At 44.8% G+C, this 16014-nt stretch overlaps 2 protein-coding genes across 5 annotated transcripts in view; one reads left to right on the top strand and one right to left on the bottom strand.

Annotated features, from left to right (window-relative positions):
- Positions 1-7057, top strand: part of crtc1b (CREB regulated transcription coactivator 1b) — a 20285-nt gene extending 13228 nt beyond the window's left edge. For 2 of the 3 annotated variants that reach the window (XM_053853292.1, XM_053853291.1), the window contains exon 13: positions 750-7057. In XM_053853292.1, coding sequence (XP_053709267.1) covers positions 750-961 — 212 coding nt within the window. In that variant the 3' untranslated portion in view covers positions 962-7057. The remainder of the gene's footprint in view (positions 1-749) is intronic. The other variant, XM_053853290.1, reaches the window with a different exon arrangement.
- comp (cartilage oligomeric matrix protein) lies at positions 6514-16014 on the bottom strand. Of its 2 annotated transcripts, XM_053853252.1 has the most exons (19): positions 15944-16014; positions 13900-13973; positions 13622-13673; positions 13283-13431; positions 13067-13204; positions 12835-12912; positions 11855-12007; positions 11686-11790; positions 11459-11566; positions 11234-11393; positions 11054-11172; positions 9560-9612; positions 9298-9491; positions 9041-9219; positions 8790-8838; positions 8523-8719; positions 7977-8149; positions 7460-7599; positions 7192-7391 (listed from the first exon to the last, which is right to left on the bottom strand). In XM_053853252.1, the coding sequence occupies exons 1-19, from the start codon at positions 16005-16007 to the stop codon at positions 7333-7335; spliced, it is 2244 nt and encodes a 747-aa protein (XP_053709227.1). In that variant the 5' UTR covers positions 16008-16014; the 3' UTR covers positions 7192-7332. The 2 variants fall into 2 exon arrangements, with proteins under 2 accessions (XP_053709226.1, XP_053709227.1); XM_053853251.1 differs by having other exon boundaries at positions 6514-7599.

The following is a 16014-nucleotide window of genomic DNA, read 5'->3' as shown; positions in this document are numbered from 1 at the left end:
GCAAATTCGAATGAAGTAATTCAATATTCTAATTAACACACAACCAAGGTCTTACCGACCGCCTCTTTCAGCTTTCTCTTCAGTTTGCCTGCTCATCCGCCGTGTGCCTCATGTTGGTTCAGGGATTGATACTTTCTTTCCTCCTCCCTCTTTTCACGCCGCAGGCGCTCTACTGAGTAATGCTCACTTGGAAACAACTGTTGAGTTTCTTGTAGATATAATATATAAAAATCTTGGACGAAGCCTCGGTATAGACACAGTCCATCCGTGATGTATGGAATCAATGCAGTTTTGAATGAAAGGAGTTTTCAGCGGGACTTATGTGCTAAACCTTCCTATTTTTATCCCTCAAAAGACGTTTTTGCAGAAGAAATTTGATAACACCATGTATCAGAACGCTGTTGAATTGAAGTGGCTCTCTTTCTGAGTTTCAGTCACAAACCCACTGAAAGTGATGCGTTTCATCTTTCAAGATTGATGTAAAAAGAATTGAATCTTCCACGTATAATATTCGTCAAATGTCTAGACGGGGCGTAATATTTTATGTATGAGCAAAAGGTTGGTGGCCACTTTGAAGAGCAGATTCAGTCACAGCGTTGCTTCTGTTAAGAGTTATCTTTGAAATAGTTTTGGCATTAGAGTGTGGTGTTGGATTGAAGGCAAGTGAACCAGCATCAGAATGAGGCATTGATGTTTGAAAGGAAGCTGTTTATTCATGTGTGGCACCTGGTTTGTGTCCCTCACCTCAGTCACGGGTGAGTCTCCGCCCAGTCTCTCCAAAGAGCTGACTAACTCGCTGGCCGGCGTCGGCGACGTCAGCTTCGACGCAGACTCTCAGTTCCCCCTGGATGAGCTGAAAATCGACCCCCTGACCCTGGACGGACTGCACATGCTCAACGACCCCGACATGGTGCTGGCCGACCCGGCCACAGAGGACACGTTCAGGATGGACCGGCTGTAGCGAGCGGACGGGAAGACGACCCCTCTCACTGGTGAACGGAGACAAAAAGACGGGGCGGAGTGAGCCCTCTCCCTCGTTGCATGGCCGCCCCGCTGTCCGACCTCGCCCTCGACTCTGTCAAAGCCCTTTGAATCAACGCCGGGGGGAAAGACATCCGGCGGCATCCGGGGATCGACCTCGCTTGTGGTTTCGATAGAGATTGGTCGCTCAGCGCTTCCGCTAGCCTGCTGCGTTTACAGCGTCCCGCCACTTGCCCCAAATACTCCCAAGGATTCACGTTTTCTTTCTCATATCCACTCTTTTTGGTTCATATTTGCTTGTAGCAGGAAGCTGCGTGGACACAGGGCTGGAGCGCTAACAAGAAGAAAAAAAAATGGCCGGTTTGCTTGTACTTTGCAATCAAATGAATCGGTTTCCCCATCGTGCTCTGGCGGCTTTGGTTCTCACTCAAAGCTTTATTTTTGACAACCAAAATTCATCTTGTACTGTATGTTTTGATGTTTTGTGTATTTGTATGTTCTATTTATTTATTTGACAAATGTTTTTTATTCTATTTCTTACGTTGAATTGATGCCAAAATGCTCTTTGTAGTGTACAATTGCACTGATGTACTTTGTGTCTATTAACATATATTTATATATCTAAATGTGCTTGTTGGGCAACTTGGTTCATGAAGGAGTTTAAAACCCCCCCATACTTGCTCTTGGGTGTTTATGGACGTGCCATTCTTTGCTCGATGTTGCCATGCTGCAGCCCCACCTGGTTTCCGGTGCCGAAAGTTGCCCGGTGTTCCGTCAATCACTTTAAAAACAAGCTTTTTCTTGAGCGAACGATCAGGTATTTCTACGACAAACGTCTCCAAATTCCTTTACGCAGACAGAGCGTCTGTCTTTTTAGTCTCTTCAGTGGTCACTGTGAAATCACCTGATTTTGCCTTACATGAGTATCCTACCGTTCGACGTCAGTGTCCGATGTGACGATGTGTTTTCGGAACTTCTAGTGACATTTTCTTGTATTTGAGAGGAACCTTTTTTGGTCAGTGGTCTTTGTGTTGTGACAAATCAATGTACTGTATTTTGTAGCGGTACAGTTTATAGCCAAACTATTGGTGTTTTTTAACAAGTGGAGTGGGGAAAACAACTCTTTTCTGAGATTGAGCGCAAATATGGGGAGGCTTTTTGCTCTTTGACAGGGAAGCTCTTACAAAAACAGGACTGAAGGAAACACTTTTACTACGAGGCAAATGTGCAATTTAATAAGTAGCCGCTAAATTATTTCGGAAGAGTCAAAGTATATTTCTGTGTGGCTGTGTTCTGATCAGGGATCTGGAGGAGTACTAAATTGTTTACACAACATGTTTACACACATCATCTGAGATCTGACTGGTCTTTTGTCAGAGTTTCCCTGAGCGATGTTTGTGAGCTCATGTTTGATATAATCTGATGTTTGTGTACAGATGTGCTCATCTGCTCCGCTCAAGCGCTCACCAGGAGTTTGCTTTCTCTTTCACTCTCATGCGCCTCTGCAGTTTCTCTTTTTTTTTTTCTTTTGCCCTGGGATTGCTATGCAAGTGACGTTGGATCGCTTAAAGGAAAAATCTCTTGAGCTGGATTTGTGCTCCGGGTGGCTGGGTTTCTTCCCCTGGCTTGCTAAGCATTAGCAGGTTGAGCTGTACCTATGGGGTGTATTATCAAGAAAACTATTCTTTCATCTTGAGGAAGTGTCCTTGCGACCCATGAAGGACAGGTCAGATGGAGTCCAACAAGAAGCGTTTTTTTTTAATTCACTAGTGATGCTTTTACATTATGGGAGTCTGAACGTCCCATATTGGGTTTCATCTCTTCAGCCAAATCACCTGTTTATCTCCGAACTGTGTGTTAAGAGTTAGTGATGGGCTGAACAGTGTGCCGTACCTTTACTTCCAGAGGCCACTAGGTGGCGCTCTCTTCTCTGAAATATTATTATTACCTTATTTCTACTCTGTGAGCCCCACCAACAAAGTAGCGCCATCATTTCGAGTCACACGGGGAACGTCACAGCCTCGACAATAGAGGTCCACTACTACATATTAAAGACGTGAGTTAACAGCGATCGTGCTGATGCAGTTGGCTGAAATGCTGTTTACCGGGCATTTCCATTGTTTCTGTTCTACTGTTTCTGTTTTTCTGTTGCGGTGTTCTCATGTTGCTCCTGGTTGGTCTTGTCTCCAGTAGCTCTCAGGACAGGACTGGCAGCTGTGGCTAGTGATGGGCTGATGATCAGCTGTGCAGGTGGGTGTGTCACAGATGTGTGACTGGAGAAATGGTCCGTGGGAGGTTGGTTATTCTGGCCAAAACAACCTCATATAGGTACCTACTCCCCAAGACGAAGCAACCTTGACCACTTGGTGGAAACAGGTCTTCAGTGAAGCCTCTAGAGTGGGAGCTCACAGTGACACCACACAGGAAAATACTCTTTATCTTGAATTAAATAGTCTGAAACAAGGAGGAGAACATGACCAAAAGCTTCATTAGGCCATGACACTATATATTTTCATTTATTTTTATTTTATTTACATTTTACTTCAGGGTTCCCATTACAAGTCGTAATTTTAAGAAGATATTTTTCGTGCCATTTTGAGGTGTCTCATCAACATTCTTCACTATAGGAGTCTAATTTAGCATGAATACGACTAAATATAGAAATCAGATTGATAAAATTAGGTAATACAGGAAGAACTTTAATGTAGTTTCTCATGCGGGTCGCTCTCTGCACATGTCTACTTTTTTGTTCAGGCATCTCAAGCTGGACTCTCAAATCTGACCTCGTGAATGGTAGTGAAAAAGTCAACGTTTAGACAGTTCAGTTCATGGCAGTGTTAACTAAATGGTGTGCAGTTGTTGAGTGTGAAGCCGGACCTCTGTCTTCAGCTGCAGACAAGCGCTCAGACAATCAGAATCAGCTCCTGAGAAGAAACTCAGCTGGGAAGCAGAAATCCATTCTCTTGACTCTTTGTTCTTCTTTGTTCAGTTTTTATGTCCTACAAGATATAGTTGAACATGTGGAGTTCCATGCTATTTATAGTAGAATAAATATATTTCATAGTACAGTTGTATGACAATAGCATTTTACATATATACATGGTAATATCCCTCGGGATTTTTCCTTTAAGAGTGATCAATGGAAAACAGTTTGTCGGGAAGGTGGTCCTCCCCCGCCCCGCCCCTCCGCCTCTGCCATCCTCACTGACCTTGTACATAAGCTTCAGCTGGATCCGTGCATGTCCCCAACCTGGGTCCAGACCCTTCAGAGGCCTCTGGTTTAAAGCATGTTCGGGTTCCTCCTGTGCGACCTCGGTGACTATCTCATGTCTGTAGAACCATGAATGATACAAGAATGTATTTTGCAAATGACCCGCAGCTTCTGGGCTCGTCCGGGTTCGAGCCCGTTCTGAAGAGTCGGACTGTTGCTTGCTCGGTTGGTTTTTCTCCTCTGTAGCACTGACACCGCCCGCGCTCCTCCGTTGCCTCAGAAAATGACAACAAAGATGGCTGACTGGTGTGTTGCATTTATGGACGTGACTACTCTGCCGCTTCTACTTGGCACAGTCGACCTCGTGACGTGGTCGACAAAGTCGACAAATATATCTCAACTGAAGGATCTGAACATTATTGCTTATTTTCGCAGTCGATCACATCACGTCGGTTACTGAGCGTGTTGCATTTATCTCAGTCAGAAATGTTCAAAACGCTTTTGTTAACAGTTTACGTTACACCTTCAGTTAAGGAGGTCATGTTTTATTCAGAGATTCCTCTGGAATTTTTGGGTTATGAATCCAGTTCTAGAAACGAAAAACAACTCATAATAGAATTTTAAGATTTATGTTTTACAAATTTAACTACTGTATTTTATTATTTTCTGAATTAATAATTTAACTTTACATTATATATATATACATATATATATTTATATATATATATATATATATATAGACAAACATTTCATATTTCTTTTTCATTTAATTTAGTAGTGAGTAAAACCCTGAATTGAATGGATAAATCTATATATATTTAAAATAAATGAATACACTTAAAGTTATTGTTACATTTTAATTTTGATCAGGGTTGTCTTTCAGAATGGCATCATTAATTCAGAAAATGTGTTTCTGTTGGCTGGCATGATTATTGGGCCGTCGTGTTCTCAGACCAAGGTTCTGTTCCGACTTCTAAGTGCAATATGCTTGTGTACATCAGCGACTGTGTCGTCGTCTTGCTCCTCTGTGATGCTGTTGTTCTCCGGTTGCTTGGCACTTTATTTGTGGCGCTGCGGGACTGTTTTGCCCGATGTGAATGCTGACTGTTTCTCTCCAGACATAAACTCTGGAAATATTTTCCAAGAAAAGATGAACTCTATTTTCCTTTCTTCTGTCTTTTTTGTTGACCTGAATCAAGGGGATGCAAAACAAGAAAGGGCTTACTTCAGTGCAGCTTGTGCTTCTGTGTTGGAAATGGACGGCGCTCCGAATGTACCACTGAGGTTGCTCACACTAACACACACACACACACACCTGGGAAATGACCCTGCCACAGAAACAAATCATTCTTTTCGGACCCACACCACGAGCCGCAGTGGTCAGTACCTCCTCAGACGGGTCTAGTCAAACAAAAAAGTTCGACGATCACAAATGCTTCTCATTCGATGAGATTCAAAGTGCGGTCATATCCATGTTTCCCGTAAGCCCGTCTCGCACATGGCCGGGTTTGTATGGTCAAGACCTGGAGATAGTTTCTCCAGCATAAACCAAGTGGTGAAAGAGGAATTCTAAAGTCCAATTGTGACCTGTCAGGGTGGACACAAAGCACTTGTGATTCAGGTCCTGACTGGAGTCCGCGATTTCCTTTCTTTCTTAGTTTCATCCATTTCACTTTGGACTTCAATGATGTTGCTTGGTCCACTGAGCTTCTTCATCTTTCAGCATTTACTGTCATCCTCCATCACCCTCATGGTTTGAGATCATCATTCTTGAATCTGATTGGTTGTCCCCCTCACCTTCATCTCCATTATTCTTGGTCCCACACTCTCTCCTCTCAACATCCATCTCTCCTCACTGACTTTATCCCCAAACTTCTTCACATGTCCTTCTGATACACTTATTTCCGGTGCTGTCCCTTCTCCAACCTTTACATTCATCTTCACAAGTTCCACCCTGCCTGCATTCTCTTCTTCTCTTCTCCACCTCCCTTCATCTCCGCCCATCACTCTGGATACAGAACTGGTCATGTCTTTGTCTTGTGTTTACTGAAGCTGATGCCAAACAACACACATTCTCCTTACATGTTTCCAGATGTCTTTGAGTGCCAACCTTCGTCCAGTGCCCCATATGATTTTTAAGAACATGACCGTATGACATGATGTGACAGATCTCACCCACACATCCTCTGAAATCATTGGTTCCTCAGGTGAACATAAAAAAACTCCCAAGTATCACAAGGTTCTGTCTTATATATCACCAAGAATCATTTAAAAGTCATTTTAGGGCACGCAAAAACATGTTTATCAATTATGACCTTTTATTATGTGACTTGTAGAACGCGGAAGCATCAAAATGTAAGAGATCCCAAAACAAAATCTGTTTATTTCATTTTTTTTTCCACACAAGAAAATGTCGAGCAAAGGTGAATCTGAATCAAATGTTTTGTCATTGCTCTGCCTCCCTTTAACAATTCTTTCTGGATGAGTGAGCACATGAAAGGTTTGGGAAACACAGTTTACGTTGACGCTTATCGTAGGAACTAGCATAATATCACTGTTGTCCTGTGAGACGTAGTAAAAAGATCTGTAGCTATTTCTTTGTTGCCATGTGATTCTACTTTTGTGACCATTTGTTTATCAGATGAACATAAAAAAACGACAACAACAAAAAAACAATTCAATTAAATTGAATGTGGAAGAGCAAAGTTTCTCTTGATTTCGGACCTGAGCGTGAACATGCATGATGTTCTATGTTGTACATCGTTTTTGCTGATATTTTTGTAAACTGTATTTCCAAATATAAAGTGAAAAGATTATTTTGGATATGTGCACGCCTGTGAAATGTTGAGAATGTTTTCACTAAACTCTTAACTTGAAAAAATCTCTGCCGCCTGAAGTGGAATATTTGTGTGAACGGAAGCGTTCCAACGTTGCATTTTCAATTTCGGCAAAACTACACTTCTAACTTCAGAGGGAAATGGAACGCTTTGTTGTGTCCAGGCATCCTTCTGAGAGCAGCAAATACATGGAAAAACAGCAATGCTTTTATTTTAAAATCGTCACCTTTAACGTCACTATTTAAGAACGCACCACCAAACCAGCTCTTTCCTCTTATTCCAGGACTAATAATCTCATGGATGTTACACCACCAGCTGAACCTGCTGGGCCCTGTAGGTGTCGAAGTCCTCAGGAAGTGTGTCTGCAGAAGGGCGAAGGGAGAGATGTAACTGTTGATAAACCTGAGACGTCGATGAGCTCGGCACTCACCGTTGCAGCGGTAGCGCAAGTTAGCCCAAATGATATTCTCCTGGGAGAAGCAGAAGACGCCGAGGCGTCCACCCCTCATAGTGCCGTCTATGACCACCCCAGTGTCGGCAACCATCTGAGTTCCCTCGTAGAAGCGAACCCTGTGAACCAGCAAAGACGATTTGACATTGACAGATTGGGAAGGTCTTTTCTTGGAGTCCTGTCCCCCCAGCGCGGTTCAGGTTCTGGATTCACAAGCTTGAACCAATGTTTCCGAGCTCCAGAAGTAAACCGACATTCAGGTCCGAACTGAATTTGGAGGCCTGGTAAACTTCCCTGAAGCTTCCCCCAGGGGTTGCAGTTAAACCAGATCTTCCATGATTCTGGAGGGAGCAGGTGTCCAAGCCCTCAAACTCTCTTGATGCCCGAAGCGTCACTATTGTTTTGCCTGTTGTCTGAAAGTTTTCGCACAGGCAACCAACAGACACAAACGCATTAAAACACACCAACACACTGCTGAAATGGATATGTGCCGAACCTGATGTAGCCATCTGCAGGTCGGTGCTGCAGGAACCAGCGGTACGACGTCTTGTCCTTCCAGCCAACGTTACGAGCGTCTTTCCACAGCAGCTTGACCTGGTCGTTGGTGTCGCCGGTGTGCCACAGCGCGTTTCGCAGATTCTCACCTGGACCCGTGTTAGATTTGACAGCCTTGGTGGAAATACAGACGTTTCACTTTCAGAGGGAAAATATTTTTAGCTCTCCATATTTGATACCAATATTAGACTCAGTCATATGAAAAACAATAGGAATGTATTTATCCACAGTAGAGTTTCTATTTTAATGTTTTGAAAAACTCCGTAAATTCCATTAAGTCAATGTAGAATATAATTTATAAGTAAAATCTATTTTCCATATACCACAACTTTTTTTTCTGATGCATCGACTTGTGGTGTTTTCAGCTTGACATATTTGAATATTCATATTCTGAAAATCTTTTTTGGTTTATTATTATTATTGCTATTATTCTGTAGTGCTTCCATCCTATTTCTCATTTAACCATGGCGATATATTCCGCGGTCACCTTGAGCTGTATTCCAGGCTCGGCCACAGCTCTGAAGGGATTGGCCTGCCAGTAGATCTGCTCCACCTGCTTCCACATCACCACGTAGAAACTGGAGCTGTCCTGGTAGCCAAAGATAAATCCTGCGTAGTCGTCGTCCGTTACAGTGTTCACATGAAACGTCCCCTCAAAGTCCACGCCGCTGAACGCTGTGTAACCTGCATGAGATCGATGTTGTTTTTAGGTGAGAGCATTTTAGCGTAATCCCAACTACAAGGGGGTTCCTACCAACTGCCAACCCCGGATCACTGTTCATGGTCTGGACGATCTCTCTTCCCTGAAACAGATTCATGCTCTGAGCTGAGATGCTTTAGTGGAAGGCATTCAAAGATAAGTTGATGCACGTTTGGGTTCAGTTTGGCGAATCATAGCTACAGTATCATAAAGCCTGCGAAGCAATGAGTCTTCAGCGTCCACAACTGAATGTGGCTCTGTGTCGAAGCGTGGCATTTCACTCCCAAACAAGAACATTACTGGACCTGGTTCAGCACCACCCAGTTGGGGTCGATCTGTGCATCGCCCTCTGGATCCAACACCACGGTCTGGTACTCCCTGAAGTCAGTCAGAGTCACCTCAGCATTCTCAGGACAGACGTCGATGGTATCAATGATTGTGTCGTTGTCGAAGTCCTTCTCGCACACGTTTCCAACACCGTTACCTGGAAGGTTCGGATGGGTAGGTTAGTCGTCTTCGTAATAAAAGGGTTGGTAGAGTTGTCATCAGAAACAGCCAGCACCATCTGAGTCCTCCTGAAGAGGGTTGGGGATCAGGCGACAGTTGTCCGGACCAGGGGGCAGCAGGTCGGGTATCCCATCGTTGTCGTCGTCGTCGTCACACTCGTCTCCCTTCCCGTCCTTGTCCGTGTCCAGCTGTGAGCTGTTGATGACGGCGGGGCAGTTGTCTCTGGAGTCTTGGTGGCCGTCGCCGTCACTGGGGAGAGAAAGTCGTGGTCAATGATCCAACAAGAAGCTTTTGTGTGGGTGGAAGTCATTGTCTACCTGTCCTTGTTGGTGTCGCATGGATCACCGATCAAGTCGTTGTCTGCGTCTGTCTGAAAAGAGATTTGACTTCAAGACCAACTCAGACTGGTGAACTTTGGTGAAAGCAACTTGGTGCTTATTGGTGTCACTGGACATCTTTTGATTCCATCCAGTCTTTCATGCATCAAAGTTGTCTTGATGCTCTTGGTGGTTTGTCCAAACTTGTCCTACCCATCGATGGAATTGTAGTCACGCCTCATGACAGCCTGAGTGTCATCTCTGACTCTTCTCACTCTGATTCCTGAGAACCTATATCACTGCCATAGCAGTGACCAGGAGGTCCTTTTCTAACTTCAGTTGCTACTGCGACCTTCCAGATGACTCTGTCAGTCATCTCTACCTGCTCCACCCTGCCTGCACTCTCTTCTTCACTTTCACTCTTCCTTGACGTTCTTCTCCTCCACCCTTTTTTCACACTCTTCTTTGTCCCCATCCTGCTTGTACTCTCTTCCTCTCCTCCACCCTGCCAACTCTCTCTTCTTCACTTTCACTCTTCCTTGACGTTCTTCTCCTCCACCCTTTTTTCACACTCTTCTTTGTCCCCATCCTGCTTGTACTCTCTTCCTCTCCTCCACCCTGCCAACTCTCTCTTCTTCACTTTCACTCTTCCTTGACGTTCTTCTTCTCCACCTTGTCTTCACACTCTTCTTTGACCCCACCCTGCTTGCACTTTCTTCCTCTCCTCCACCCTGCCAACTCTCTCTTCTTCACTTTCACTCTTCCTTGACATTCTTCTTCTCCACCTTGTCTTCACACTCTTCTTTGTCTCCACCCTGCCTCTACTCTCTTCCTCTCCACCACCCTGCCAACACTCTCTTCTCCACTTTGTCTTGACAATGGTTCTAATAATCATCCCAAGAATGAATACAGGTGGAGTACTTCATAGTTCACAGTTAAAGTGACCTACTGAGAGTTTTCCACACAGCCCCCATTCCAGGCAGAGGGTGTGGATTGTTAGGCGCAGGGAGACCTTCGGAAGCTCTTTTCACAAGGTTACAGTTGCTTTTTACAACCCCTTGCGCGGCTCTCCTCCTAGATGGCCACCACGAATGATATGGCCGTTTGAGGAGCTCGAGCTCTTTGTTAAGTGTAGAAGGAAAGGAGCGCTACCCCATGGCTTACCTATCCCGAACTTTTGTCTTTTTTTATATGATGCACTGCCCACGATGTCAGGATATGCCCTGGATGGATGGATATGTGCCTCAATTGAAAGCCTAATATGTAAACCAGCAATGCTGAAGGCTACCTACGGCGACTGCATAGGACACTAAAGTCCACTTTTCCAACGTCAATTTATTATGCTGTGCGAGTGAGGATGTGTTGCAAATGGATAACTTGTTCTGTTTTGTATTTTTAAATTCAAAGAGAAGGGAATTCATTGGTACAATTGTGTCCTTGCCAGCAGCGATTGTGGTAACTCATGACAGCAAAGCACGAGAAAGATGCGCTGACCTGCTCAGGGTTCGGAACATAAGGGCAACTGTCGCAAGCGTCTCCCACTTTGTCTCCGTCACGATCGATCTGGTCAGCGTTGGGAACCCTCTTGCAGTTGTCCAGATGGTTCAGGATCCCTGAGAGAACCCAGACGTTTTAATGGACCGTGCCAGTTTTTCGAACATGTTGAAGACCGACCGTCTCCGTCGATATCTTCGTCGCACTCGTCACCAAATTTGTCAACATCAGTGTCCTTCTGGTCATTGTTCTTGATGGCACGGCAGTTGTCGCAGGCGTCCCCAAAATCGTCCTCATCGACGTTGCGTTGGTCCACATTGGGCACCAGAACGCAGTTGTCCTGCAGTAGGTGGAGCACTTGTTAGCCATTGATCCCACACATTCTGCCTGCTCCTTTGAAGACACCTGTGTGTTAAGGATCCCGTCACCGTCCGCGTCATCGTCGCAGGCGTCTCCGATCGCGTCCCCGTCTGCGTCTTCTTGACCAGAGTTGGGAACAGTGAGACAGTTATCCTGCAGAGAGAAATGAGGGCTGTGTCTTATTTACCTTCTATTGTCGTCAATCTTTATCAGGATCTTTGGGCGCGACACTGATGTGTTGCTTTCATTATGACTGACAGTCAAAGACTCACTTTGGCGCAGTTCCTCTCCGGACAGTCCAGTTTCTCATCAGGGAACCCGTCAATGTCGATGTCTGGCCCACACATGTAGCCGTTTCCGGCCCATCCGACTCCACACTGTGAATATGTTCAAGAGAGTTGAACCGGTTGAAATTACAAAACAGGATGGTTCCTGACTCACCTGGCATTCAATCTTCCCCTCTCGATGGACGATGCACTCTGCACTGGCGTGGCAGGGGTTCGGCTGTCCATTTCCACACGCTCTTTCAGGCTTACAGCCTTGTCGTTGATCACCGATGTACCCTGTCTTACAAGGGCCGCACCTGAAGGAACCCTGAAAAAATGATATAAATAACTCCCGACTATCATCTCTGACTCTTCTCACTCTGATTCCTGAGAACCTATATCACTGCCATAGCAGTGACCAGGTGGTCCTTTTTGAACTTTTGTTGCTACTGCGACCTTCCAGATCAGTCAGTCATCTCTACTTGCTCCACCCTGCCTGCACTCTCTTCTTCACTTTCACTCTTCCTTGACCTTCTTCTTCTCCACGCTTTCTTCACACTCTTCTTTGTCCCCACCCTGCTTGCACTCTCTTCCTCTCCTCCACCCTGCCTGCACTCTCTCCTTCACTTTCACTCTTCCTTGATGTTCTTCTTCTCCACCTTGTCTTCACAGTCTTCTTTGTCCCCAACCTGCTTGCACTCTCTTACTCTCCTCCACCCTCCCTACACTCTCTTCTTCTCTTTCACTCTTCCTTGACATTCTTCTTCTCCACCCTTTTTTCACATTCGTCTTTGTCCCCAACCTGCTTGCACTCTCTTACTGTCCTCCACCCTGCTTGAACTCTCTTCTTCACTTTCACTCTGCCTTGACATTCTTCTTCTCCACCCTGTCTTCACAGTCTTCTTTGTCCCCACCCTGCTTGCACTCTCTTCCTCTCCTCCACCCTGCCTGCACTCTCTTCTTCTCTTTCACTCTGCCTTGACGTTCTTCTTCTCCACCCTTTTTTCACACTCTTCTTTGTCTCCACCCTGCCTGTACTCTCTTCCTCTCCTCCACCCTGCCAACACTCTCTTCTCCACCTTGTTTTGACAATGGTTCTAATAATCATTCTGAACATTAGTACTTCATAGTTCACAGTTAAAGTGACCTACTTACTGGGGTGTTCATACACACTGAGTTTTCCACACAGCCCCCGTTGTTGGGACCCTCACACTCGTTGATGTCCTTGCAGACCTTCATGTGTCCAAACATTAGAAGCAAATAAAACATGTTATTAACAACTTTGTTCCTATTTAGTCGTGTTTTGAACAGAAAAGAGACTTTTTTAAAGAAAGAGTGTATGGTAAAATGGAATTTCTAAAAGTGAGCATGACTGACGGGTGCTGACCTGTTTGTTGGCTCTTGCGTAGGCGATACCGACGCCTTGGACTTGAGGACCGGAATAGCCCGCGGGGCAAGAGCCACATCGGAAACCAGGCGCAGTATTGATGCAGCGAACCCCCATGTGACATGGTTTCACTGTGCACTGTGGATGACATCGTCACTCCACCCGTTGGGAGTTGGAATCTTTTTGTCAAAGTCGTGCGATAAAAAGGGAGTTTACCTCATCGATGTCGGTACAGTGGGTTCCGTTGCCCTCCATGCCCTCTGGGCAGGCTCCACACTTGATCCCCTCGGGGGTCTCCATGCACTCCACTCCTGGGTGGCACGGGTTGGGCACACAGGACGGCCGGGGCTGCATCCCTCCCATTCCTGCAATGAATGTTGAGCAGCGTACAGTGGAAGCAGGATCAATGGGTCACTTGGGTGTGATGAATGTTTATGGATTATCATGAAGAGTGCCACCTAGTGCACTTAAATCGAGCGTCATTAATCCCGGAGGACCTGTGCAGCACTAGGGGGAGACGTTTCGCCAGTCTTGGTGATCAACGGCCGAACTCACCACAGGCTTCACACTCCATCACTGTGTTCTTCAGGAAAACAATCTCCTTTATCTGGAACAACGGATGCATTTAATACTTTCATTTTAATCCACCTCATTGTGTTTTTTCCTACGATGACACCCGGAACGGGTGGTGCGCAACACTCAGTTAATGGTTATTGATTGATTTTTATTTATATATTGTGATATGCATGTTTATATATACATTTCCTATTATATACAACTTATTTATGAGCTCCTTACAAAAGCACCGATCTCAACAGAAGAGGATGGACTACCTGCTGTTTCAGAAACTCTTTAATCTCTGCCAGCGCCAGATTAGTCATTTTAATCTGACTGATGATTTCGCCATCTGGAAGGAAACACAATATAAACACAGGCATATTTTGACGTGACTTTTCAGCGGTCTGTTTGCATTTTAGGACGCAGGAGCTCGACGATCTTTTCACCCCTGGATGAAACGCTTTCCAGATTAAATAATTGTGGCAGTCGCCGCTAATGTGTGTAGCCTCAGACCTGCTGCCTGTGTGCTACGTCTGACACCAGGTCTCGACACTTGGCCCCACAGTCTGGTGCCGCCAGAACGTAGACAACAAGCTTCACTCTTCAGACTCCAAACCTGCACCCGCGTGACAGAAGCAGAAAAAACTCCGGTGCTAGCCAAAAATAATATATTTGCAAGTAATAATGGCTGAGCTTCAACTGATCCGGTGTTTGTCAGTTTGGACATTCCCGGCACACCGCAGGTCTCCACCGTGCGTGGGCTCCTGCTCGCCGGCTGAGATGTTTGTACAGCAGCTGAAAAATTCATTTCCCACCGACAGAAAGACATTTCTTGGAAGATCAGTTGTTCACTTGCCAACAAAAATGCCTGTGGTTCACCTTCATGGTCTAGATTTACGTTGCATCACATGGACGACTTTTGAGACTTTATTTCCATCTGAACTTCACCAAGCTCCTGACCAATAGCAGCCCTGAACCTTGCCTTGGCTGTATGACTCCAGTTGCTGACCATTGCTGGTCCTCTTCTGTGAACCAAGATGTTTCAAACCCTGGAAACCTCTGCTACAAGTTAGTCCTATCCTGGTCCGTGGGGTCACATGACCAGAAGTTTCTCCCTTAAGTGATGGCTGGTACTAACACCAACTTTGAGGGACTCGTAGCTGAGCTACTGTTTGAAGCGGAAGAGAAGCGATCAGTTCCCTGATGGACCATGAAACCACCTCAGTAACTTTATAGTGATGAACTATTGTTCTCACATCCCTGCAGAAGCTCCCTCAGGATGTCACACTATGTACTGTCTGTCAACCTTACTTGAGTCTCTGGAGTTGTCGGACTCCGACGGCCAGACTCCATTAATGCTGCCAATGTAAAACCACTCGCACTGGAAAACCTGCCAAATAAACTCCATAAATTCATTGTTGTCTCCGCCAAAGAGGTCCAGGCGGAGCGGCATCTGACCCAGAGACTGACCCCATCCATCCTGAACACCCCCCACCAACTCCCATGAGCGCGACAGGAAATGTGTTCTTCTCATCAACACAGCTCAATGAGTTCCACAGTAGACAGAAGTGGCCGTGATTATTATCAAAATATGCTCATATTTTCAACCAAACACATCTGGTGGGATCATTGTACCTTGAATTCATGCAGGTTGTTAAACGAGCAAGCCACATAACAACAGAAAATTAAATGACAAAAAGATAAATGCCTCGTTTTTTACCTGAATTTCATGAGTCATTGTGGCAAAATTTTCCCAAAGCAATGTGCTTCATTCAAATATTCTCTCTTGTGATGGAAGTATTCCCAGCGACAATCTCTTCATGATCAATTTATTTTATTAAAATGACGATATATCACCATAAATAAACTACTTATTCATATGCGAAAGTTCACTCACACATTACAGTAAATATTACCAACACTACTTATTACTATCAGGAAATAACCAAGTAATTACTCTATTAATAGTTTTGTTCCCCCATCTAAAATGACACATATTAAATTTAAAAACATTTTTTTCTTGATATTATTGACCTAACATTTATATTTAGCTGCGTAAATATTGAATCAAAATATTGTGTATGTTTATATAAAATGTAAATTAAGACAATCCACCTTACTGAAGTAAAATATTTAAATACACAAACCACAAACCAAATATTTTTTTTATTTGTCCCTTAGAAATAAAATGTTACAATATATTTGAAGTAAATTAAAAGAAACTGAAAATCTTATTCATTCCAGACATGCATTTCCATAGATTCAGTTTTGCAGAACTACAGACTGTAGTGTAGTGTTGCATTGGTAGAGTTCACTGACCTCTCTGGCCGGCGGCCGGCCGACCCCAGCAGAGCGCCCCGATCAGCAGCAGGAACCACAGCATGGTTGTC

Source organism: Synchiropus splendidus, chromosome 1 (assembly GCF_027744825.2).
Source record: "Synchiropus splendidus isolate RoL2022-P1 chromosome 1, RoL_Sspl_1.0, whole genome shotgun sequence".
NCBI lineage: Eukaryota > Metazoa > Chordata > Actinopteri > Syngnathiformes > Callionymidae > Synchiropus > Synchiropus splendidus.
This window is presented reverse-complemented; position numbering and strand designations above follow the sequence as displayed.

Bases quoted from the DNA above. Each gene is read 5' to 3' on its own strand.
- comp (XM_053853251.1), bottom strand. From the start codon at position 16,007: ATGCTGTGGTTCCTGCTGCTGATCGGGGCGCTCTGCTGGGGTCGGCCG. The intron at 13,205-13,282 runs GTAAACTCCCTT...TGTCATCCACAG, and splicing joins ACTGTACCGACATCGATGAG to TGCACAGTGAAACCATGTCA. The intron at 9,613-11,053 runs GTCAGCGCATCT...ATCTCTTTTCAG, and splicing joins ATGTTCCGAACCCTGAGCAG to ACAGACGCAGACAACGACTT.